Source organism: Anopheles ziemanni, chromosome 3 (genome assembly GCF_943734765.1).
Source record: "Anopheles ziemanni chromosome 3, idAnoZiCoDA_A2_x.2, whole genome shotgun sequence".
Taxonomy (NCBI): Eukaryota; Metazoa; Arthropoda; class Insecta; order Diptera; family Culicidae; genus Anopheles; species Anopheles ziemanni.
In genome coordinates this window covers 32,672,669-32,698,048 of record NC_080706.1, presented here as the reverse complement: position 1 = coordinate 32,698,048, position 25,380 = coordinate 32,672,669, and the positions used below count along the sequence as shown (strand labels likewise).

The 25,380-nt window shown below is 45.3% G+C and overlaps 7 protein-coding genes across 11 annotated transcripts in view; 4 read left to right on the top strand and 3 right to left on the bottom strand.

Moving 5' to 3' along the window:
- The window catches only part of LOC131288370 (protein krasavietz), a 340,776-nt gene that overhangs the window by 39,575 nt on the left and 275,821 nt on the right, over nt 1–25,380 (top strand). The gene's annotated exons all lie outside the window — the stretch shown is intronic.
- Nucleotides 505–6,409, top strand: LOC131284572 (uncharacterized). Its single transcript, XM_058313435.1, has 13 exons — nt 505–679; nt 783–889; nt 1,619–1,898; nt 1,990–2,059; nt 2,135–2,697; nt 2,768–3,105; nt 3,626–3,635; nt 4,032–4,229; nt 4,329–4,435; nt 4,501–4,780; nt 4,865–4,934; nt 5,418–5,977; nt 6,063–6,409. The coding sequence occupies exons 1-13, from the start codon at nt 505–507 to the stop codon at nt 6,407–6,409; spliced, it is 3,105 nt and encodes a 1,034-aa protein (XP_058169418.1).
- On the top strand, nt 8,970–11,209 carry LOC131288368 (cytochrome P450 4d2-like). The gene is made up of 4 exons (XM_058317492.1): nt 8,970–9,126; nt 9,794–10,810; nt 10,883–11,065; nt 11,145–11,209. Exons 1-4 carry the CDS (start codon nt 8,970–8,972, stop codon nt 11,207–11,209), a joined length of 1,422 nt encoding a protein of 473 aa, XP_058173475.1.
- Nucleotides 11,584–13,027, bottom strand: LOC131288369 (putative Dol-P-Glc:Glc(2)Man(9)GlcNAc(2)-PP-Dol alpha-1,2-glucosyltransferase). Its single transcript, XM_058317493.1, has 3 exons — nt 12,856–13,027; nt 12,201–12,797; nt 11,584–12,135 (listed from the first exon to the last, which is right to left on the bottom strand). The coding sequence occupies exons 1-3, from the start codon at nt 13,009–13,011 to the stop codon at nt 11,584–11,586; spliced, it is 1,305 nt and encodes a 434-aa protein (XP_058173476.1). The 5' UTR covers nt 13,012–13,027.
- On the bottom strand, nt 13,675–15,324 carry LOC131288371 (inactive ubiquitin carboxyl-terminal hydrolase MINDY-4B). Its single transcript, XM_058317501.1, has 5 exons — nt 15,271–15,324; nt 14,892–14,981; nt 14,466–14,825; nt 14,172–14,393; nt 13,675–14,103 (listed from the first exon to the last, which is right to left on the bottom strand). The coding sequence occupies exons 1-5, from the start codon at nt 15,322–15,324 to the stop codon at nt 13,675–13,677; spliced, it is 1,155 nt and encodes a 384-aa protein (XP_058173484.1).
- LOC131284571 (proclotting enzyme-like) lies at nt 21,177–22,555 on the bottom strand. Its single transcript, XM_058313434.1, has 2 exons — nt 22,277–22,555; nt 21,177–22,208 (listed from the first exon to the last, which is right to left on the bottom strand). The coding sequence occupies exons 1-2, from the start codon at nt 22,553–22,555 to the stop codon at nt 21,177–21,179; spliced, it is 1,311 nt and encodes a 436-aa protein (XP_058169417.1).
- Nucleotides 24,649–25,310, top strand: LOC131284570 (uncharacterized). Its single transcript, XM_058313433.1, has 2 exons — nt 24,649–25,097; nt 25,169–25,310. The coding sequence occupies exons 1-2, from the start codon at nt 24,649–24,651 to the stop codon at nt 25,308–25,310; spliced, it is 591 nt and encodes a 196-aa protein (XP_058169416.1).

The window sequence follows — 25,380 nt, the reverse complement described above, 5'->3', positions numbered from 1 at the left end:
TCAGCGCGATGTCGACCAAATCTAGATTTTTCGGAACTTCTATTCAACTTGAACGTGATGTAACGCGGGCGGGCGTTCCTCTCACAACTGCCTGGTTAGATCCGGTTACTAATGTCTAGATCGCAAGTACAACACTCACCACAGGCGACCTCCACCTTCGGTTGCATTTCCTGACCGAATGAACTTGCAATTCCTCACCGAAGGCACCATCCAAGTGCAATGGCAGCCTCCACCACTCCGTTGCGATGAGCGCGAATGTGCATGTGCATCGCTGGCTTAGACTGTATGTGGTGGGGGCGCCTGGTGCACCGGGGTATGGGTTCGTATGCACGGGCGGCATGATGTCAAGTTCAGCAAGTTAACTGGCCTAGCCGTTAGAATAAGTGCTAACGCCGCGCACCAACGGCAGCTTAGTGGTTTATTAGGAGCCAAACCGTGCGGTCACAACACAGGAACATCCGAAGATTCGTTTTTGTTGTTCAGCGCGTGAACAGCTGCCCCGAAATGGTGGTCCCAGTGGTAACGGTAGTGGCAGCGTTGGCGGTGGCCGTCCTCTTTGGGGCATACGGCCTCTTCCGGCGGTTTGGCGAGATGCTCCGACATGCCGGAAAACTCGGTGGCCCTACGGCGTACCCGCTCATCGGCAATGGGTTGTTGTTCCTGAACAAAACTCCCGCCGGTAGGTGATGGTTTTTTAGGTTGGGCAAAGGTTTCAAATGATGAGCGACTGCGAGTTTCCCATCTCCCCCGTGTGAATGTGTCTTAATCCTCTTGCCTTGCAGAATTTCTGCGCACCATCGAGTGGATGCTGAAGAAGTATGGCAACAGTTTTCGTGTATGGCTTGGAACCCAGCTAGTAATTCTAGTGCAAGATCCCAAGGATATCGAGGTATGTCGAATGGTTCTGGTGCAATGTATTGTGGTCTTTGGTAATTTGGATGTATTCCTTGGATTACTCAACATTAAAGAGCATTCTGAATAAAAATCGATCTCATGATCAGTACGTCTAGTACAAGTTCTAGTTCACTGGAAAAGGTCGTCAAGATTGAGGTGCAGTGGTGCAGTTCGTTGTCGCCGTTTGTGAGTATCGAGCGTGAAAAACAAGTTAACTGTGACCGTCAATAGTGGAGTGCCTTGCGGTTCGGTGCAGCATGAACCATTTAGCTGAACATTTAATTAATGTGCCGCTTTAACCAGCTTACACCAGTGGGGGTGTTATGGAAAGGGGTTCCAAACGATTGGAGAAGAACGCAACACAAACAACCACAATTAATTACTTAGTATAGTGTGGTAGAAACGTATTTTTAAAATAGCTTTATGCACCCGTTTGAAATGCACCGAAATGGTAAATATGACGTGGGAATTAAGAAGTGTAAATATTAAGACTAAACGAACAGTGTATCTTTAGAAATAATCAGCGTAAACCAATGTGTGTAATTTAACAAGACTACCCGAGCATCATTGATCGATCAGATTGGCGTTACATCGTCGGTATACTATACTAACGTGCTACTTAGCAGGAAGCGTTACTACGGTTAACGGGTGAAAAATCTTAATAATAATGTAGGGACGTACGGTTGATAGAAGCATTCAGTGAACATTCGTTTTTTTGTACCAGGTCCTGCTCGGTAGCCCAAAGTACATCGATAAATCCACCGAGTACGACTTTATCAGACCCTGGCTGGGCGAGGGGTTGCTGACCAGCCGCGGCCGGAAATGGCACACACACCGGAAGGTCATTACGCCAACGTTCCACTTCAAGATTCTCGAGCAGTTTGTGGAAATCTTCGACCGCCAGAGCAGCACGTTCGTCAAGGTCCTACAACCGTACGCTGAGGCGGGCAAGTCGTTCGACATCTTTCCTCAGGTTACACTGTGCGCGTTGGACGTGATTTGTGGTGAGTTTGTTTGTGTGCGTGTGAATGCGTTGATCCTGCGACTCACAGCAACAAGGCACCAATGTCCTGTTTCGTCCCGCTATCGTTACAGAGTCGGCGATGGGTACAAAGGTGGACGCTCAGCTGAATTCCACGTCAAGCTACGTGTTGGCCGTGAAAGAGTACGCCAAATTATGAACAGCGATAAGCAATAACCTGCTTAATCATAATCCATATCGTTTTTGTCTTGTTTCCAGGATCACAAACCTTATTCAGTTGAGGTTTTATGATTTTCTCATCCGGTACGATTTCTTCTTCCGCCTGTCCGCGAACAGTCGGAAGCAAAAGAAAGTTATCAAAGAACTGCATAACTACACGGACAGCGTGATTAGGGGACGTCGCGAGCAGCTCGAGCAAAGGGCCACTGGAGGCAGTGACGCGGGTGAGTCGTTAGGTGATCAGGTAATCGGCATCAAGAAGCGGATGGCGTTCCTGGATATGCTCCTGCAGGCTACCGTCGATGGCCGTCCGCTGACCGATTTGGAAATTCGAGAAGAAGTCGACACGTTCATGTTCGAGGGGCACGACACGACGACGTCGGCCATTAGCTTTTTGCTGCAAAGTTTGGCGAAAAATCCCGACGTCCAGCAGAAGGTATTCGAAGAAGTACGCAGCATTGTTGGGGACGATCTGAAGCAGCCCGTTACCATGGCGATGCTGAACGACATGAGCTACCTCGATCTGGTGATCAAGGAAACGCTCCGGCTCTTTCCATCGGTACCGATGATTGGGCGAAAGATGCTCGAAACTACCGAAATCAGTGAGTTGCACGGTGGACGGACGTGTGCTGGTTCGAAACCAATTGATTCGAGTCTCCTTTCCACCTACAGATGGAAAGATTTATCCGGCTGGAGCCAATCTTATCATCATGCCGTTCTTCCTCGGACGTGACGCAAAGTATTTCCCCAACCCGGAGAAGTTCGATCCGGAGCGGTTCAACGTGGAGCGGTCAGCCGAGAAGACGAACCCATACCAGTACATTCCGTTCAGTGCGGGACCACGGAATTGCATTGGTCAGAAGTTTGCTGTGGCCGAGCTGAAGAGCCTGGTGAGCAAGGTACTGCTCCATTATGAAATTCTTCCTCCGTCGGAGGAACGGACCGAGTCGTTTATTGCAGAACTTATCCTGCGACCAGAGCATGGCTTATTCGTTCGGTTGCAGCCGAGGGTATATTAGTTGAAGTATAGTGTTTTAGCATACGGTTGACTTTATACTCGAGATTTTATTATGGAACTTTTCATCAACAAATGGGTTACGCGGCATAAGGAATGTAAACAGTAGAATAAATTATTTCTATCGTTAAAGAAACCGATGAGTAATCATTTCCTAATGCGTTGAGCGAATATCCATTCCATCAGTTTGAGTACTGGGACATTGGAATTGGAGGTACTCATCCAGCGGGGGTGGCACCCCGTTGCACATCGTAGGTTCGAATGTGGGGTCTGTAGCCGCCCCCGGTAGCCGCTTTCCGAGGCCAAGACCACTAGGTATGTCGTACCATTTAAGAAAAACGGGTCGTTGGAATACATGATGACATTGGAAACAAAACGGCTGCTCATAAAATTCAACCCCTGCGAAAAGGAAGACATGCACTTGTGTACACACAAGAGCGTTGCATTCAAAACCACCTGATTGTTTGGGATAAACCATGTGTGTTGTGTCTCTACCGTTCATCGGTACAATACAGACAATGGCATGTAACTCTAGAATGTTTCGTTTCATCATCCGTTGTCGCAAGGAGCGTCTTTGCTTTACATCGATGTTCATTAGTATAACTACATCCCGTTCGTGTGGGACGTCTGTTCAATTGTCAAACTTTTTTTTTTAAATTATTTAGAAGTGGCTCCAGCTTAATTGTCATGTAATGTTCGTTTGTGGCAATCCCCATCCAATCCCCATTAATACCCGCGGGCTAAAGAAATTTCGTTTAATCTGGACTGTTAGAGCCAGACGAAAACCGTTGGTATCAGTTGTTTTGTCTGTAAAGATTGGCGTCTCTGATAAGAAATCGGTGTCTTGATTCAGTGAATCGTCATTTTTTAGGCGGAAGGGTGCCCAATTTGAGAATCAGTTTTAGTACGTTCTATGCTAAGCTGAAGGCTACAACAGCAGCAGAGCGATAGTGGACGCGATGTTTTTGACAGTGATCGCTGGTTTGGCGATAGCCTTGGCCGTTTATGTGTACCTGACAAAGTTTAGTAACATCCTGAAGTACAGCGGCAAACTCGGCGGTCCCCCGGCATACCCATTGATAGGAAATGGCCTGCTGTTTGTCAACAACACGCCTGCCGGTAAGTATGGATCTCGAATCCGATGGTAGAAACTATTTGAAAAGGATATCATGTTATATTTGGGAAATTTGTGTACTCTATTCCACTCCGCACTTTTAGACTTTTTGCCGACCGTTGGTGGTCTGCTTCAGCGGTATGGAAATTGTGTTCGCTTATGGCTAGGCACGCAGCTGCTCATCGTAATCTCCGACCCAAAGGACATAGAGGTAACGGAAACGATGGAAATATTTGTTTTGCGATCCTTTGACCCTTTCGGCACTACACATTCCAGGTGATCCTGAGCAGCAACAAATACATCGACAAGTCGATTGAGTACAACTACATCAAACCGTGGCTCGGCGAAGGGCTGCTGACCAGTACCGGGCGAAAATGGTTCGCGCACCGGAAGGTGATCACGCCGACGTTCCACTTCAAAATACTGGAACAGTTTATTGAGATATTCGATCAGCAGAGCAGCACCTTCGTGGAGGTGCTGAAGCCGTACGCCGAGTCGGGCAAATCGTTCGACATTTTTGGCCCAGTCACGCTGTGCGCCTTGGATGTTATCTGTGGTAAGTGTGAGGCGTAATCGGGTGAAGCAAATCCATGGACTTTTGGATAATTTGTAATTGCACTTTGCACTTTGCACTTTGCAGAAACTGCCATGGGCACGAAGGTCAACGCACAGCTGAATTCCGATTCAAAGTATGTGCAAGCAGTGAAAGAGTAAGTACTTTAGCCGAAAGATTTGTCTTTATATCGTGTTAGACACAGGTTATTTGTTACGAAGCGACTTCAGATGTAGAGAAACGAATAGTGCAAATTCGTTTAATGAATATATTTGGTAATAGTCGTGTTTGTTTTTTGAAATTTTTTTGAAAATAAAATGACTACCATTTCCTATGTTTGGTTGGATTGGGTTACCAACTCGATCAGGTTTTAACTGAAGGTAGTCTTAATTTCTTATCAGGAAGTTTGGTTCCGTCTGATAATCAGTTTGATATGTGAAATAATACAAAGCAGCGGACTTAGATTAGGTAGCTCATGGTTCAAACGTTGTGCTGTGAATCATTCTGATTAGCGATATATGCTGTAGAGAAAACAACTTGCATGGATAAACATAAAATCAGAAGAGTTGGTTTTAGTCTTTAACTAATCGGAAAGGTCACATTCTTGAAAATTGAAATTTTTGTTCGTATATTTTTTCAGGATAACAACCCTGGTACAGGTGCGATTGTTCCACTTCCTGATTCGGTATGACTTCTTCTATCAATTCTCTGACAACCGCCGTAAGACGCAGGAAGCGTTGAAGGTGTTGCACGGGTATACGGACAGTGTCATCAGAAGTCGTCGCGAGGAATTGAACCGAGCGGCCAAAAGTGGCGGAACCGAGGTGGATGAAAACGCGAACGACCTCGGTATTAAGAAGAAGGTGGCGTTCCTGGATATGCTGCTGCAGTCCAAGATCGATGGGCAACCGTTGACAGATCTCGAGATACGTGAAGAAGTGGACACGTTCATGTTCGAGGGGCACGATACGACGACGTCGGCCATTAGCTTTTTGCTGTTAAATTTGGCGAAAAACCCTGGTGTCCAGCAGAAGGTTTTCGACGAGATACGGAGCATCGTTGGGGACGATCGGAAGCAACCCGTCACCATGGCGATGCTGAACGATATGAACTACCTCGATCTGGTGATCAAGGAAACGCTCCGACTTAACCCATCGGTACCGATGATCGGTCGGAAGATGGTAGAAAACTCCAACATCAGTAAGTTTCTGCAAACTTGTTAGTTTTCTTTTGTTTGCACAAAATGCTTTAAACTTATTTAATGTTCTTCTGTTGCTTCAAACAGACGGCAAGATTTTCCCTGCCGGATCAAATATAATCATCATGCCGTTCTTCCTCGGGCGTGATCCAAAAAATTTCCCCAACCCGGAGAAGTTCGATCCCGAACGGTTCAACGTGGAGCGGTCGGCCGAGAAGACGAACCCGTACCAGTACATTCCGTTCAGTGCGGGGCCACGGAATTGCATCGGGCAGAAGTTTGCCATAGCGGAGATCAAAAGTCTGGTGAGCAAGGTCCTGCGCAACTACGAAATTCTTCCGGCGCTTGGTGAACACAAGGAGTCGTACGTTTCCGAGCTCATCCTGCGCCCTGGGAATGGTGTCTTTGTTCGACTGCAGCCGAGGGTTTATTAGCAATATGAGAAACAAATTCGTTTTGTTAATTAGTGTTAAACAGAATAGAGGAATTTAAATCATCGTTATTTTTCGACAACTTCAAATACAATACCAATGCAGTAAAACTCAGTAAAAAGATTAAAAAACCGTTTAATTCATCCAGAGGCCAATGTTTCACGTTTCCCTTGGCAGTGAACTTAGTGCCTCTACCATTGATCGAAACAATTATCATGTCTGTATGGCAATTTCAGTAGCCTTCAACTAGCCTTCAACTGCTAACGCAGTTAGTGAGGTATAACGTGATGTTAGCATGTTGGGTTGTGTGTAGCCTTCTGTTATACTTGTCTTAACTGTCCTAGCTTACCTTATAGAGTCAATTGGAAACCTCTTGTGTAGTTGATTGAGGCATGTGCCGTTATACTTGTGTCATTAGCTTCAGATGCAATGTGCTTGTTATTAATAGCCTACGAGATGCTGCTATATCGGTATCATTAACATGAGGAGTCGTTAAATGATCGATCGTGATGCCAAGAAGACTTGCCCGTCAAGTTCTATCTTTGGCAAGGTTCTCACTGTTGTAGCGGAAGTAATGGAAGTTTATTTATTTAATGTTCCATTCCTACTCCTCCTTAATACAACTCCTCCTAAATAATGCTCAACTCCACGTCAATTCCGCAGTAAACCGTGTGTCTTACGGTTAATAATGTTTTCAATATCATAATGGTGGACTAACAAAATTGCAATAAATTTAAAACTGAATATACTCCTTTGGTTTGGAGTTAAAAACGGTACATTCGTCTTTTTTACTGAACCAAGCTGTAATCCAGGTCAGGCCGAGATTTCCCGTCATGCAACTGCAAACGATAAAAGGGAATTATTAGCTTCACAACGGTGCAGCACAAAGGTTGCTCACCCAGGGAGATTATATTAAACCTTATCGCCATATCGTCAGATTACACCCCCCCATGGTTGGATGTTATGTTGTGCGTCCAATGTATCTAATCAATAGAGCCAAAACAGCCTGATAGCACCGGCCACGATTGCAGCCCTTTAGTACTCACCGTAGAGGAAAAGTGCACCGTCGCCATACGGTTAGGCTTAGTGCACGGATGGCCTTTCCCCACGTTGGCGTGGTTCGCTGGTAGAACCTTTTACTTAACTTTTAATACTTACCGAATATCCTACCGGGGTCAAGATGTTTGTGCAGTTCCTGTTGACCTTCGTTGCTCTGGTGTTGCTTCGATATGTGTTTCACGACTGGTCGGTGAAGAAGTCGGTAGCGGTCGCTGGCCCAAAGCCGGTCCCGGTGTTGGGAAATGTGTTAATGTACGCAGGGCAAAATCCTTACGGTAAGATGCTGCTACTGGGTTGGCAATCTGATTGAATCTTATTTGATCACAACTATAAAAGTGCTTGTTCAAACATTAAAACATGAATGAAGTGAGTTTACCTAACACCACGTGGTCGAAAGCCTTTTCACATGTGTTTAATAAAAGAAGTTTGAAACGTAGCCGCGTTTTAAAAATTCATATAAATTTAAGTAACCAATATCCATTTATCTTTCTCATGTATTTAAAAAAAAATTTTAAACTCGAGATAACACACTCACTGACCTTGCGGCTGGCGAGAAAGTGAATCTGTCCATCCGTCTGTGACTTACTCCCGCCCAAAGGGAGGAACCCGCCGCTCGTTGTTGGGTGTGAGTGCAATCGACTTTACGCATCGTTTCACCTTCTCGAGATGCAAACAGGTTCACTCAGCGGTTGGCAACTGTTTATTTTAGGTATGACCGGTAGATGCAAAATTTCGTTCCCGTCAGACAACGCGAAAAACATAAAGGCCAGCTTGTAGAGTAAAAACCACTTGAGGTGTACATTTTTAAATGTAAATAGATCCTCTGTTGATCGTCAATATTTTTTTATTTTCCACTGCTCGTAAGAACCTTGTTGGGAAATATTATTAAAGACTTATCAAAGACTGGGTAAGCTTATTCACGAGAATAGTAATTGCTTATCGGCACCTCGTTCTTGGTCCGGACTTGAATTCACGCTGTCGGGTGAGCTGTGGAATTCTAACAATTTTTCAATTATATATTAGATTTCAGTTTACCGACTCTCAGGGCCGGACTTTCCCTACCCCTGCGCTAAACGATAAGTGGTCACCTTCGAGGGCACTTGTTTTTGCAACCGGCGTACGGTTACGCTACTGAAGTAAACAGAATAGTAACGCCCCGATAATGCCGTACAATTGTGGTCGAATTGTAGATCGAGAGGGAAAATATGTGTAGGTAAACCATACAATGCTCTCCATGTGGCAGTTATTGTTGAGCCTTATCTCGGACTTCCAATGAACAAACTGGGCTGAATGGGAACACGCACACTGTGAAGGTCCGCCGTTGTAACATCGCAAACCAACCGCGATCGAATAGAGACGCGAGTTTTTCCGCGATGATCGTTCTGCGCAGTTGTACCGCGCACTGGAACCGTGTAGGTGCCTTTTTTACACACCGGTCAGTGAATGCAGGGTAATTTCATTCAGCATACGAGCCTCCCCAGCCTCCCAAACAAACCGGTGCGTGATGATGCTGCAGGTTTTACTGGCCATTTTGGCAGTGACCCTGACGGTTAATTATCTGCTGGTACGGCGAAACCTGAAGTACGGCAAACACATCCCAGGTCCGATTCCGCTCCCGATCGTGGGCTGCTTCTATCTGTACATCAACCTGAAGCCGGAAGGTAGGTTCGACCGACGACCGCCCGACGGGGAGATGACCCTTCCAAAATACTAGCATAAAAGAACAAAAAGACCATCTCAGAGATCCGTCTTCAGTAGACAGTTGTGTTGACGCGTAGTTTTTTTCGTCGTACAGCGCCATTCGTAATCTTTTTACAACAATGAATCGTTAAGTATCGGCGATTCGCAATGGGGCCGGCACAGGAGGAGGTTAATGCAAAGCGTGTCAAAGTCTTGGAACCGGTCTAGCAAATAGAGTGCGCAATGCCGAGGGCAGAAAGATCATTAATAGTAAAAAAAAGTGAACTTTGAGTTTGTCTGCAACACACTCTCGAACGTCATGGTGATCCGATTTACGTTAGCAACGTATGTAACGTTGATTTTTTTTACCAAATCATTCTGGATGTTGGGTAGAACCCAATGGGTTTGTTAAGCTAAAAAAATGATTCACGCTTAAAATGTAATAGAAGTAAATCGGTTTGATTAGTTTCGATATGTTTTACGAGCGCTAGGAAAAGGAAATTAAGTAAATTGAATATAATTTAATTATAATTGGTATGACTTCTAGCGATAAGAAGCTTAAACGTAGGTGTCATAAAAGGACAAACAAGCTGGTGCCTGATAAAAAAATTGTATAATGAAATCTTTTCACTTGTTCTTTCATTATAGATATAATCGATTTCGTGTCCAACCTAAAGAATAAATATGGAAACTTGTTCCGAGTGTGGATTGGGAATCGGTTGGCTCTGTTCTGTACCAACGTAAAGTACAACGAAATCGTACTAAGCAGTCAAAAGCTCCTGCGGAAAAGTGAACTGTACAAGTTTCTCGTGCCCTGGCTGGGCGACGGGCTGCTGCTGAGCACCGGGCAGAAGTGGTTCGCTAAGCGGAAAATTCTTACACCGGCATTTCACTTCAAAATTCTTGACCAGTTCATCGAGGTGTTCCACAAGCAGAGCGCGGTGCTCGTCGAACGGCTCAGACCGGAAGCAACGGGTTCGCTGGTCAACATCTATCCGTATGTGACGCTGGCGGCACTGGATATCATTTGCGAAACGGCAATGGGCACCTCGATCAACGCGCAAACCGATACGGAGTCGGAATACGTTAAGGCCATCACGGAGCTTAGTCTGGTGCTGACGGGGCGCTTCGTGAAGGTGTGGCAGCGGGTGGATTTTCTGTTCAATCTGTCCGCCGACCGGAAGCGTCAGGATAGAATCATCCGCGTGCTGCACGCGTTCACGACGAAGATTATTCAATCGCGACGACAGGAGCTGATGGCACGGGAGGCAAACAAGGGCCCCGGGGATGCGGACGAGGATGGTGCCGACATTGGTAGCAAGCGTCGGATGGCTTTCCTGGATGTGTTACTACAGGCCACGATCGATGGGCGTCCGCTGACGGATAGGGAGATACAGGAGGAGGTGGATACGTTTATGTTCGAGGGCCACGATACGACGACGATCGCGATCTCGTTCACCCTGCTACTGCTTGCCCGCCATCCGGAGGTGCAGGAAAAGGTGTTCCAAGAAGTGGTAGACATCGTGGGCAACGATCCGCACGCACCGGTCAGCCATCGTAATCTGCAGGACATGAAGTATCTGGAGATGGTCATAAAGGAATCGCTTCGATTGTACCCTCCGGTGCCGATTATCGCTCGTCGTTTCACCGAGGATGTCGACTTGGGTAAGAAACAATCTAATGGATCGCTAGTAGATCATTTTCTAACGAAATCGATTGCGCTCGTTTCACCCCTAGGAGGCAAAACGGTACCAGAGGGATCGAATTTCAACATTGGTATAATGCACATGCACCGTGATCCGGCCGTGTTTTCCGATCCGGAACGTTTTGATCCGGAGCGGTTTGCGCCAGACCGCACGATGGAGCAGACGAGTCCGTACGCTTACGTCCCGTTCAGTGCGGGGCCTCGTAATTGTATAGGTAGGTTACAGATGAACCCATATAAAATATTAAATCGTACTATTACTACTAATCTCTATCGTTCCATTGACTGCCGTAGGACAAAAGTTTGCGATGCTTGAATTGAAAAGTACCATTTCGAAGGTAATACGTCACTTAAGCTGACTTCGGCCGGCCCGGAGCCGAAGCTAACGATGCAGCTGACACTGAAACCAAAGGATGGGTTATTCATAGCATTCGTTCCTCGGGTATAGGGGGAGGGGATTTGGGTATGTTAAATACAATTGTAAAGTTGCCATAACTATTCTTTGTGGTAGAAAATTGGTCAGGTTCTTATTACAGATAGACTAGAAGAGCAAAGTTTTATTGTGCGTTCAAAGGGAATCCTTAACAATTGCAGAATAGATTTAATCAAATATTAAGCTCTTTAGGGCAAACTGAATGCACATTTAATTTTATATCAGACTTTCAAAGGGATGATGTGTGGAACAGCCTAAAAGTTTTCTCCGATGTCCTACAGTTTTGATTGCTTTGTAATTTTACCACATTATTCTTTGTGGTGCTGTGTAATTTTTCCAACTAATCTCTTTATGAAAGAAAAGTGCGAATGTTACAACATTGATGGCTACATTTATGAGCAGCTCTAGAATAAGTGCCTTCCTCGAAACGCCACCTTTACGGAGCAGCCGCAGGACAAGGAATGGAAGCAGAAAGTAGCGCACTTCGATGAGTTGCTGTAACGCAATGGAGGCAAATATGGCCACCGTGGATAGGATGATGTATCCGAAAGATTGATGCTGCATGCTTGCTTTCCATACGAGGAAACCGCCAACCACGTAGAGCGGAATCGGAAGAAAGCGTGCAAACGTCCAACGACCGTAGAATCGGTTCCACAGGTAAAAGGTATAGTGTCGATTGTCCGCCAGCAGGTACGGGTGTACGATGGTGTTGTAGTGGATTATTACGCCGGCAATGGTGCATGCAAGTGCCACAAGATACCATTTGCGTATCAAAGTCTTTAAAATGGTCACACCCGCTGGAAGTACCAAGGAAGAACTGAATGCGGCGAAGAAAACGACAAAGTAAAGAAGCTGAAAAGAGGAATGAGAAATTCGATTGCATATAAATGGAAAGGGGACAAGGGGATTCAACGTACCTGCGGAAGATGTATTGCGGCTTCGTGTGCAGATTTATCACCGATAACGATGGAACCGTTGAACACAAGGAATGCAACGAACCCGGCCATAACCAGAGCGTAAGCCCAAAATCGGTCGATTATGTCGCCTACGAGGTGAATCATCCGGCTCGGAGAAAGTAACATTTGCTTCACATTTCCTCTGGCGAGCAGCATATCCAAAGCGCGCGACCCACAAACAAATCCCACCCATACGATGTTCGTTTGGCGCATCAGCACCGCAAAGAAGCCCCAGAGTGCGGCCCAGTTGTGCCTTCGCCGTTCACTGGCCAGCAACAGCAAGAGGACGGCCGTGACGGACAGGACATCGGTGTAGTAGAGGTGTGAGAAAAAGTACAGTGGGGGAAGTAGTGCCAGCGAGGCCGTTTCCAGCAGGAGGTCGGTGTTAGTTTTCCGGTTGATAAAGTTTCGTCGTATCAGGAAAATGAGCACCACGTTTACGATGCCGGCTACCAGGGACGTTAGTCGCAGATTGTACACGGAACAGGCGTTCACGGGATTGAGCACGAGGGCTGATGCAAGGTAAAGCCCGGGGAAGGTGGTAATTTTTGGATCCCACTGTAACCCAAAAGACGTTTTAAATGGTATAATAGAGGGGTTTATTACGAAAACTTACCACTTGAAACCGGCCCATGCAATAGTGATTACCCTGCCGCAAATGAAACTCTTCATCGATAACAAGTTGCGTCGTACCGTACACTTTGTTAAATACAAGCCACGAAATGAAAGAATAAGCAGTTAGTAACACAAATGGAATGAATTTCGCAAGCATTTTTGCCTTTTAACCACAGAACATTTGATTTTAAAACTAGCTTCGTCGCCACGACGGAGCTGTTGATCAAACAAATATGTGATGCTGTTTTTGTTTACGTTTCACAATTTAAAAAAATCATCAGCATGTGGACATTTGTAGGGTTTCGTGAAATATTTCGTTTGGTGAAATCCGTCATATTCGAATTAAGCTGTTGGATGGTAACTTATTTTCTCCGAACAAATCTCCGTTTGAAAATGCATATTCATTTAACGATACTTATCATAAAAGACACAACCATCTTGTAACTTCATTCTACTTTGTCATACTCTCTAACGGTTTATTGAAATGTTCCGAAGCCCACCAATCAACGCTTATGATCAAAACTATTTATTGTTCACAAATCCTTTGCCGGTAAGTTTTAAATAAACCTTCAAGCCTACAGGCGGAGATGGGTTATAGTAGGGTGAGTTTATTTATCCCTCCTGCTTCTAGTGTCCATTTGTCTTCATATTTAAGTGAATCAGTGGGAGATTATTTGTGTGCATTGTATTGAGTAGCAAATAGAATTGATAAAACAATTCGCAACAACACTACTTTCGCGAACGCGCATATCTTTCCAAACCCATCTTTGACGTTGTCTAATTCAAATAAATTGCCCGGGACAAAACAAAATCAGGTGTCTTAGAAGTTCAACGAAGCGGGCAGTGCGCCATGATAGGTAATCTTTGCGTCCATCCACTTCGTGTGTATAAGTCTTTCCAGCGGCGTCGAGATCATGTCGTCACGTTTCCGATCCCCATCCTGATCTCCGTCATTTCCACCGCCCTCATCCTGTCCACGGTTGTCCACCGTCATCGACAGATAGCACCCGGCGCAAGTGTAGTAGTGCAGCTCGAACCGCTTCTCGGCGTGATAGTTCCGCAGCAGCTCTCGGTTCGAGTTGAACAGCACGCCATAGTGGCCACAGCAGCAACTCACCCACACGGGTGTGGCCGGAGTTTTCAAGCGAGATCCTGGCATACGGGACGCGGATCGCATCGCTTCGTTTTCACCCTCCCAGACGAGCAATCCTATAGCGCCACGGCTAAGAATTCCGAACTGAGGCACAGCCTATGGTGGATAACAGAATAGCTTTTAGTTTTGGCATGTTGTTGTGAATGAGGATAGATCGAACTTACGTAGTGGTCCTCGTCACCAACGTACACCACACCGTTGTGAAGGTACGGCGTGGCACGGCCTGTCAGCAGCAGCGTGATGACATTCAGTGACCCCTCCTCGTGTGGTCCCATCAGGTGGGCACCCTTCGGGGCGTCCAGATCATTCCGCATATTCTCCATGCCACGCGTCAAAACGGCACTGTACAGGTACAGAAGTGTTCCGGGGCCAGGATTTTCGGTGAACTATAAGAAACAGAAGCGTAAGATGTTACTTCATTCCGCTTCCTCGAGAGAAAGAAAACACTTTAGCCGTACGTAGGGCAAGTAGCGCTTCATGAATATCTGCAGCTCGTCCAGCTTCGTGAACTCGAAGAAGTACAGCTTCTCGGTAACGTTATCCTGGAAGTAGACGTGGCTATGTGGGATATGGGATGCCTCGCCCGGCAGCGCCACGATCGCCTTCGTCTTCTCCCCAATGTTCCACAGGATGTCGGACATGGCCGTGTACAGGGATAGAGCCTGTTCCGCCTCGTTTGGCTTGAGCAGCTCCTCCAGCGGAACCGACTTCTCGCGCGGCTTATTGTCGAAGATAAACTGCTTGATAATGTGCGCCTGGATAACGGACTGCATCCCACGGGTGGCATTCCTCGGAGTACGTAATCCGTATGGATATTCCTACAGGTAGCATAACGATTATATCGAACCAATTTTCGTAGAACGAGAGATTCAAGTAGTATATACCTGGTTTGCAGGGCCAAACGTAAATCCGGTGCGGGTCCATTCACCACGCGGTGGACTGGCTGCAGACCCGAAAACCGTTTGTCTCAGTTCCTGTAGATAGACAGTTCAAAAAGTTTTCTTAATCACTATTTCATCTTGATCTTGGAACATTTCACGTTGAGAAGTTCAAAAGGTTTTCCAATCTAAAATCTATTTGAAATATTTGACATAATTTGGAAGAAATGGAAATGAAGCAATCATAATTTTATTTAAATTGCTTTCGATAAGAATTTGTTTGATATTTACAAATATGTGTTTAGAATAAAGGAAAGGGATACAGATGAGTATTAATTTGGTGTCTTTTTTCAAGGATAATTTAATGAAAAAATCATGTACTCACAATCGCCTCGTCCATCGTAATGGGACGCCCGCCAACAATTTTCAATTTCGACATAATGTTGTTTGTTTTAAATTATCTGTTTCACTTATACACTTCACTATATCCTAGCATCGCCAAGTGAAACCTAATACCTATTGTGAATCGACGTGGGGTGATATTATTATTTAGGGCTCCAATAGCCGAACTTTGGCACCTGCCGGTTCTAGCAGCTGATGTTTGCGTGACACCCTTGGTTGGCACGTTGACCTGTCGAAGAAGGCTCAAGAGATCGATGGTAACGAAGAAGAACCAGACGCACGCACCAGCCATTTGAATCTTTCCGACGACAAAATTTTCCCTATTATCCACGTGCCATCATGTGCTGGAGCGTGTGTGAACAAATAAGCGTTCGGAAGGCGACCTTGCGACTGTTTTTAGCCTTTTACTATACACCCCACCCCCTCAGCACACATGGCTAGGCTTGTTGCCTTCACATAAAACAAGCCACTCAATAACCCGAAGGCTGGTGGAAGATCTGAAGGATCCGTTGGAGAAGATGGTGGGAATGAATGCCATAACTCGGCATATATGCTTTGTTCACAGTTTATGCAATAAGACGGTGAGATTTTTCTTTTGTTCGCATCCATCGGCCAACTCTTAACCTGACACTCAATGCGTGCCTGACACGCATCGATTTACACCTGGTCGCACGCACGACTTGCGTTTCCAACAGGGCCCGTCTGGGAAATTCGACTATGCTCTGAGGTTCCGGGCGGAACGACTATAAAATATATCACTCATCAACACCGAGACAACACGTGCGGATGTGACTGGTGCCTTCAGCTAAGCGGTTTTATTATCTCGACTACATAATTGTGTAGTCTAGTGAAAACCATTGTGAATCCAAAAAAGTAAGCAAAAATTAACAGAAATTTTGGAGGGAAAATTCATAAAAAGCACATTGTTTTGTTCTTTAACAGTTTATGGAATGTTTTCAAAATACTTCTCGTGCTGTTTAAACTAATCTGGTAAGAAAAAAGAAAGCTTTGTTACCCAAATATGTGGGAAACTTTAATTTGCGTTTGACAACACTAGTTTTTCTACCACTTTATTCTTTCAAGGAAAATATTATAGTATTGAATTGGCTTAATTTCAGATACTTAAGGCTTAATACAGATTATTACAGTTCATCTGACTTCTTTTGAAAGTACTTCTTTGGTGAGTAAAAGAGTTCAAAAACTGGTACACCGCACGAGATAAATGTTGAAGCAGTTACGGATAGCATTTCCGAATCTTCTTTCAAATAAAATGAGCCTATAGTAGTACGCAGCCACATTTCTAACGATCTTTGTGGTACGCAGCCAAATGAGAAAACACACCACGCGCGAAGAAAGTTGAAGCTCAGAACTTAGCAAAAGGGAATGGTTATTATTAGCTGTGTCCTATATGTTCGAATTTCGGGCAGTAATTGAAAGGCACAAGCAGAAGCAATGGAGAAAACAAAACACATAATCACCAGACGCAAACACACTTCACACACCACGGGCTTGCGAATTGGTTCGCGTGCAATCGCGACGGCCGCGTGCCGGTTATGTTTCCGTCACCCCTTCGACGGGCTCGACCGGATGAGGGTGTCACACTTCTCACTTCACCTCCTGCGTAACACACCCTCCTACACTCGAGATGGGAGATTCACTGGGGAGCTCAGGAAGCAACCGTTTCAGCCGAAGACCACCGTGACGAACGGCCACCGTTGGGCGAATGAACCGAAGTGAGCATTGGCCCGATAGTTTTATGCTCCCGGGGGCTGATGCCAAACATCGGTCGAGCCTCCCGCCTAACGGTGGATGGTGCATTCTAAGTGCCCCTCGGTCCCTTCTGCCACTCCTTCCGGACGGCGGACCATTTAACTCCGTTTCCAGCGCAGCAACAGCAGGCCGTTTGTGGCGCCTTTTTTCCCGGGGAAACCGAAGGCGCATAGAAGTAGAAGAAGAAGTAAGAGTGGTGCAATAAACACGGCACGCCACTGCCAATCCCGGAGTCGTACCAGGTAGTGTTTGGGGTGTCTTATTTTGCCTCCCCCCCGCTGCCAACCAAGAGGTGAGAAGTTAGGCGCCCTTTCGCGTATGGCTTTAGGGTTGTATTATTTTTCCTTTTTTTCCGCTAGGGTCCTGGAATCATTTGATTGCAGTACCCCATGGGTACCGGGTATCCATTGCGAGGCGTCAAGGATTTCCAACTCCTCACGCCTGTTGTACAGTGCAAGGCATAAGTTTAGGAATACAAGAATAATGAAAGTAGTAGAATTCATTAAAACTTATTAAAAACTTGAGTCAGAAAAAAAGGTAACGGAGTAAATGTCCATAAAATTGTAAGACGATACAATGAATTTTATAAATTTTATTTGATAAAGACAGACAAAGCTTAATGGGAGTACAACAAAGTGTAAACGAACTGATACAAACAAATGTACTGCATTTAATTACTCAATGCTTTCTTCCATTAATAGTTTCGTCCTGCGAGAAGTTCTAATGCTAGGGTTGTTCATCCCTTCGGTGTGTATGGGTTCAGTTGCGCTGCCACAGTGGTACATCGTTCACCCGTTCCGCTGTTTACCAAGCCACGATCCACCATCAATTAACGTTCCGGCGATCAATAAAAATTTAAAAAGCTTAAAACTAATTTCATTCACCCTGGGCTGCGTTGAAGTTTTTCAACTGAGGGCGAAAATTGACCGAAAAACAACCGGTCGATAAATGAGCCTCCCAAAATATACATCTTCTCGGCGCAATTGAGACAAACAGCGTTTGCAGAAGTGGCATCAACGCCCTCAACGGTTCAGCTGGCGGGCAAACAACCTAAGAGCACTAGCAGCGCACGTCGACCTAGGTGTCTAAAATAAAATCGACTGACAATAAATCGATTGTAATGAGTGACGGGACCAGAGCCTGGTCGGCAAAGTGGGCGATGTTTTGGGTCGACTGTTGGTAGTGAGGTACCAAACTTTTCTTTCTTTTCCTATGTGCTTTTCGCTTTTCCAAACGCCGGTGCAGTTTATGGAATTTCATTGGTTTTGGCCATCCGTATACAACCCTCATAGACCTTCAGGACATGTTGTTACCGGCTGCCTAAGTTTGGGTAACAACTCCGGATATGAGTGTGTGTCTGCGAAAGCACTTCAAGCCAAAGATTTTCCGAAATGCGCATAAAGCTGTATACCTGATGGAATGTTTCGAGTGATATTCTAATGCGCTCGTCAGGTGTCAGTCAGTTTGAGGTGAGTTTATGACATTTACGTTCGACAGCTAGTGCAGATGCGCAGAATAATGAAACAATGCGCTGTGCCTAAACGTGATTTTTGTGCCGAAATTGGTTGGTTAACCTGAACATATTCTTAAGTTCATTCCAATTTTTGAAAAGTTGTTGAATTCTATTGCCAAAAAACACAAAATACAAAACCAAGAATTGTTTTGTATCTTAATTTTTTTCTCTAAATAAAAGTAAATAAGTATATGTCTAGTAAATTGGATTTTATTCCGATGGAGGCGCATGGTGTTTGATAGTTTCGACGAAGTTGAACTAACGGTAAAAATATATATTGTATTTTAACCACATATTGACTCAGAGCTGCAGTAATTGAATTTTACTTTAGCTACCTATTGAATTGAAAAAGTTGAGCAAATGCTTTCCTGTTTATAAAACAATTTTACCTTTTCGGTTTCGGTTAACCTTGTAGGAAGCTTCCGGTTGGAGTGAAATATAACGCCCTGAGATGTTTGAACAAATAAGCCACGAAAGGAATTTTTCTTAACGCTGTGAGTAAGTTTTCTGTTCGAGGTTCTGTTCATAAAGTTGCTACTCGAATTATGGATTTTAGTTTCCATGCTTTTCGTGCATACATCGGAAATATCGCGTTAGCCGTTTCAGAAGACGGTGAGTGCACGGGAAAACCCCCTCAACCGACTGGTGTTGATGCACCGGACTATGATGTACCGCAACAATGTTTCCTTTCCCTTGCACAAAATTTTACTGCAAACCCGTTTCACCCCGTGGAGGAAAGATGATTGAAAGGCAGGTGTCGGTTCAGCAAAAACTTTTCAAATCATAATTCGCACAGATGCACGCACGGTTATTCAGTACGCTGGCTTTTCCACCTCGTTCAGGTTGATAGTGTTCCATGTGATCTTTGTGATGGACAAGTGGGTACAGGATGGCCTTCATGTTACAAGTGCCAAGGTTTACATTGTGAGTAGCATATGATGAGAAAATCGACTTAAGCCATAGGACAGAAATGTAATCTCCACAAACATCTTGTTAGGATCTTAATGTGAAATCTGTTCCACCACACGGGAGCATATTTAGTCAAACCCAACGATCGTTGTCCTTGTTCCACGCGTTCTGTCGTTTCATTAGCCCCTTGCGTATCGATCCACCAGCCGCTTTGTAGGCATTTTGCAGCCGAAGTGTTAGTGAACTCGTTTGCCATGGTGTCACTCAAAAATGGCACGATTTCGGGCCAGTTTGCAGCAACTTTTAAAGGCATGCCACTCTTCCCTTGGCACTCGTGTTTGGTTTTGAGTCTTCTTCACTAGAAACTAGGAAAGCACGGGAAAAAGCATGGGCGTTTACAAACAATTTACACCGTGAACCAGTTTTCCACGTGGGCTTGATGTCTTCTGCGTGCATCTCGTGGTGGAATTTAATCATGCTCACCTTGAAGCACAGGTGGACGTCAAACGAAGCAATTTAGATGTCCATTTACGATAGTTCTTATGGAGGGAAGCTTTCCCTCACGCGTGCAGGGAAAATCTTAATGGGATTCCGTCACGCTTCGGGCTAACCTTCCGACGGTCGGGTGATAATAAAACTCCGGCCTTTCACACATCGCTCGATGCAAATTGTTTTTATTTATCCACCGTGTGGTGAAGATGACTAACCAGTGGTGTCCGAGGGAAATGAAACCGTTTTTGCTGCACACCAAACAAATCACGTGCAACATTTCAATCGATAGTTTGGAGATTTGGATGTTTTGTTTCGGGTGTGGTGCTAAAATGGGGTCCGCTTTTTCTCCCTCATTTATGGTCCGTAGCCATGAGTTTAGGTGTCAATTTATGCAGCTGGAGGGTTGGTTTTGTTACCCTTATTCATCTTGCACGTTCATGGAAATGGAAAGCTCGCTTCGTTCGATTGGCATAGATCGCGTGTTGTAGGTGTGATACATTTCGGGCACTAAACTGGAGCTAAACTTTGGCCCTTTCACTACCCGCCATCATAAGCAGCTCATGTCTAAGCCTGTGGGGTGTAGGCCAAGACAACATGACACCCACGGGGAGCGATTTTTCACGTTTGTTTGATTTTTGTTTTCAATCATCGCCCAATTTACATCGCGGAAAGGATAATGGTTCTGGTGACGATTGATAATTTGAGAACAGCCGGCAAGCTTTACATAAAGCAAAACTTAGGGTATGAATTTACAACACTTAAACTTATAAACAAGTTGTGTGAAAACGCTACTGTGAAAAGGAATATCTTTGATAATAATGAACTTCATTTGAAGGCATCTCATCGCAAAAAGAAATACATTTAAAATCATCATCATCGAATGGCACCTAATCAGAACATTAAGAAAGCACTCTTTAAATGCGTCCAATCAAGTTTCCAATCATAATTCCTTTGTCTCGAGATTGGAAAGGAAACATCTAAACAAAACAGTTCATGTAGTTATGCCAGCTAACGATTTATTTTATGTAGACTCATTCGAGAAAATCTTACAATTTCTTTTTGCAAGTATTTGTAGTCTGTGTTAACTGTTGAACGCATGTTTAATTTTGCTCGAATGTATTCTCGGTTACACTACTGATTCTTGCAAGTTTCTTTCGCTAACGTTTTCTTCCAGTGAGCTCCGAAGCAATTCTAATCGGATAGAATTAGAACACGGCATTCTCGATGATCCATCGGACGTACGAACTGACGCGCGTGTAGATTCCGGGATGACTTGCCTCACCGCAGCGAATGCCCCAGGACACGACGCCGACCACGGCCCAGCGTCGGTTCGGCAGCTGGATCATCAGTGGCCCACCACTATCGCCCTGGCACGAGTCCTTCCCGCCAGCGTAGTCACCGGCGCACATGGTCGTATTGTAGACACGGTTGACGTACACATCCTGACATTGCTCGTTCGACCAGATCGGTATCTTCACCTCCATGAGGATCGGCGAGTTCGGGCCACCGAAGAACTGCGTCCCCCAGCCAGTGACGACCGCCTCATAGCCAGCCCAGCTGTCGTCCAGCGGGGGCATACAGATCGGCCAGATGTACGAGTTGAAGAACGACGGTTGGATCAGCTTCAACATCGCGATGTCATTCTCGTAGCTCACCTGATCGAACTGCGAGTGGACGCGAATCTCCGAAACACGGAAATCCCGGTAGCGCGTCTCGTTGGACTGCTTGAAATCGTACTCCCCAAGACGCACGACGAATTGGTTTATCTTCAGGTTCATGAGGCAGTGGGCAGCGGTTAGCACGTGTCGGTCGGTAATCAGCGCCCCGCCACAGAACGACGCTTTCGACATCACCAACGATACCATCCAAGGCCACTCGTTCGGGTCGGCTGGATTACCGCCGGATATTTTCGACAACTGCTTGGTGGAGATACCGCAGCCGCGCTCTTCTGGTCGGACTGTGCCATCACGACCTTTCGGACCATCGTCACCAAGACCGTCGACGTCGTCGTAGGAGTCAGCTCGAGCCGGAAGTCGGGCTGAGAACTCCGGTCCGTTTCCATCGACCACCACCTCCGGACAGCAGACGCCGATAGATAATCCCTCCACTACACAAAGATCCTGCAGGATCGACCAGATGCTGTTTTTCAGCTCCGGCCCGGTGCAACCCTGAACATTGGTGCAATGTCCCTTTTCGCCGGATCGTGTGCGACACTCTTTGCCTTTCTTGGTCGCTTTCTAGCAACAGAACGAGGAAAGTAAGGAATTGGTTTTTGTCTATAGAATGGAAGTCCGACATTACATACCTCTGCTGCTTGCGGCGCACGTCGTTTACGCGAGAGCTCGTTCAGATCGAGATGCTTATGGTTCCTACGCAACTTCCGCTCCCCATAGCTAACCCGTACCGGTTTCTGCTCACCTCGAAGTCCTCCGTCTAAATCATCTTTGTCTTCAGCAATCGATTGCGGTACATCACCGAGGGAATTACCGAAGTTCCCCCGAGGAACACTTAGTCCTCTAACCGGTGGAAGAACCAAAAGGACCAGCACGATCCACCCCAGAGCCACACAAAGTCTGGAAATCATACTGGACGAGACGCAACTTCCAGCGAACACCGCACTAAACTGAGCCCTGCTTCTCGAGTGATGCCAACCAACTTTGGCAGTAAACGCAACTAGTGTCGCTATTGGCGTGGTGTACTATCAAACGCGCCTCGGGCTTCACTTATCGGCACTGCGTGGGATGATTTGGGTCGGAGAAGCCAACCGATCCAAACGCAAGCAACAGGGAGAGCGAGTGAGAAAAACAGATATAGGAACAGCGATAGAGCTGTGCACGACGATAGAGAGAGCGAAGCCGGGTGCCAAAAAACGCTGCCGAGCTGCTCGCGATCTTCACTGGATCGTAACAATTCTTCTTCTAAAGTTATATCCGCGCGCGAAATGAGGCCAAATCTTTTGCCTTTTGCGAGGTGGCCTTCTCGTCTACACTGGCACCGGCTCTATCGCCGGCACTCTCTGTTCCAAGGGTAAGCCGTTGATAACGGGTTTGTTTAGGGTAGCGCCGAGCGCAAGTGTTGGAGTTATGCTAATGGAACACCAGTGACGACAGGCTGCTGATGAGGGCTGTGGAAAAGAAATTTTTATTCATTCACAAAAAAAACAACAACATACTGCAACAAGTCTGGAAGAGAAGCGGAGGGTGCGATATCGCTAGGAGATCAGGGCTAAAAGGGACATTTGGATGTAAAGCAGTTTGGGAGGTGATAATATGTCGTATTCGGGAGCGATATTTATGCTAACTAGTCTCGAAGTTGCGGTTCATAAAGTCAACCATCAGAAGAATATAATTGCTATTAAATGGGAAGGCTTTTCGGTTACAACCTTCACTGCAAACTTCCCATGCATTTTAACATTAGTTATCCGTTTTTTAATGTATGCCTCTTACTTTATTGATTACCAAATGCTCTAGTTTGCCTGTCAAAACACAACGGAAGCTTTTCAGACATTTTTATGTGTGATATGGTATAAAAGAATATCGCACATCAATTTTCATATACATTTTATTTGCTCAATGCATCGAGATAGTGTCAGAGCTCATCTTAAGACTCGCACTTAATTTACATATTACAGATTTTTGCAATGCATTTATTTTATTTTCTAATATAGTTCAGTTCAAAATTTGAATTCCTTGTTTCCTTCTGAACAAGTTTGTACGCAATGTTTTATGCAAGGTATCATGGATAGCCCTTTGCACTTTTGAACTAGTTTTCAATTTGATTTTTTTTTAAATTGTGTGTTTCATACTAAAACCGGAAATAATGAAACTGATACTTTATAGTGTTATTAAAATTAATACAACATAGTAACTGATTGTAATTCATTGCATTTTTCGGTTGCACAAAATCGATTCCAGCTTGTTTACTAATTTTGTATGCAAAGTGTTATACTGCAGCAGCGGTCTACGCTGAATTTGTCCAGCATTAAAGAAAAAATATGATTAAGTTTGATAAATTAATTTAATCATTAAAAACGAAATAAATTAATTATGGCTGCTAAGGTAATTAATTTAAAAAGTTGTACCAGCCTAGCTGATGAATACAAAAAGAACTTATTTTTCAAAAGCTTATTGGTTCGGGTGCTTATCTTTTTTCAGGTTCCAGCTGTAGCATCGATGCTGGCACACTTTCCACCTTCAATTTGCAAATATTGAGATGTCACAGGTACGCCTGGTGTGGACAACTGAATGAATCAGTCCTCGCAACTAAACGTACGCTAAAAGGAAGAGACAACAATCACCTCCCGCAGCTGGCCAACAGGGGTAACCCCACGAGTGGGGGACACTATCTGTGCAGCGTTCCTTAACCATTCTGGAGTACGTCGTCGTTTAATATGTTCCAATTATGTACTAAGTCTAATTAACAAACATCAACACTTTGCGTTTTTCTTTTTCCATACCTTAAATCGCTCTTTGCAGCAGGTGCAAACCTTCTGCTGTGAGTCTGGATGTAAAATGATTTGAACGCATCGGTAATTGTCAGTCCGCAAGTTGTCGTAGAGTCGTGCAAAACGGAGCATCTCTTCAACGAGTGATTCACTGTTGATTTACCAAACAGTTTCGCGGGAAAATGAACCTGTCTTGGACTGCTCGTGCTCTTTTCCTGGTGTTGTTGTTGGTTATGTGCGTAACTGGCAGTACCGTTGATAAAAATGCATTTGTGGCCCGAGATAACTCTACGCTTTTGCTGGAACGAACACGTCGGTTCATTAGTTACCCGGTCAGCGGAGGCATTGCGAAGCTTATTCTGGGGTTTCTGGCCCCGGTCCGTTTTATGCATCCTTTGCCGCGTAGTCTCAACTGCGGAGTTAACGTACAAGCCAACTACGTGATTACTCCGGAACTCATCTTTCCGCATCCTGAGTCGATCTTTAAGAATCGAGCTCTGGACAAATATACGGATCGCACAAGCCGAGCGCAGATCTATCGGGTACTGGAAAAGCTGCTGCGATTATCCTTGGGAGCCGATCGCAAAGCCCGCGAGTGTCTCTTACGAACTGTGTGCGAAGTGGCCGATGCTCCTTTAAGCCATAATGGTTTGGTTGGGGAACTGCTGGATGTGATATTAACGTAAGCTGGGATATATGATGCTCTATGTTCAAACATTTTCACCATGTTCAGTGTTATATTCTTCATTTTAGGCCACAGGAGATCGATGTACTTCCACCCGAGTTTCTGCTGGCACGGAAGTACGGAGAGAATGGCGTGGCCTGCGAGCGAGTATTTTCCGGTTGCCCTTGGGGTTACGGTTTGTTGGATCGCATATCAACGACGACATTGTAGAATGTTATATTGTGCTTTTTAAAACAGGATTTATGTATTGTTAGATGTGACCTGAAACGTTTTTAATGTG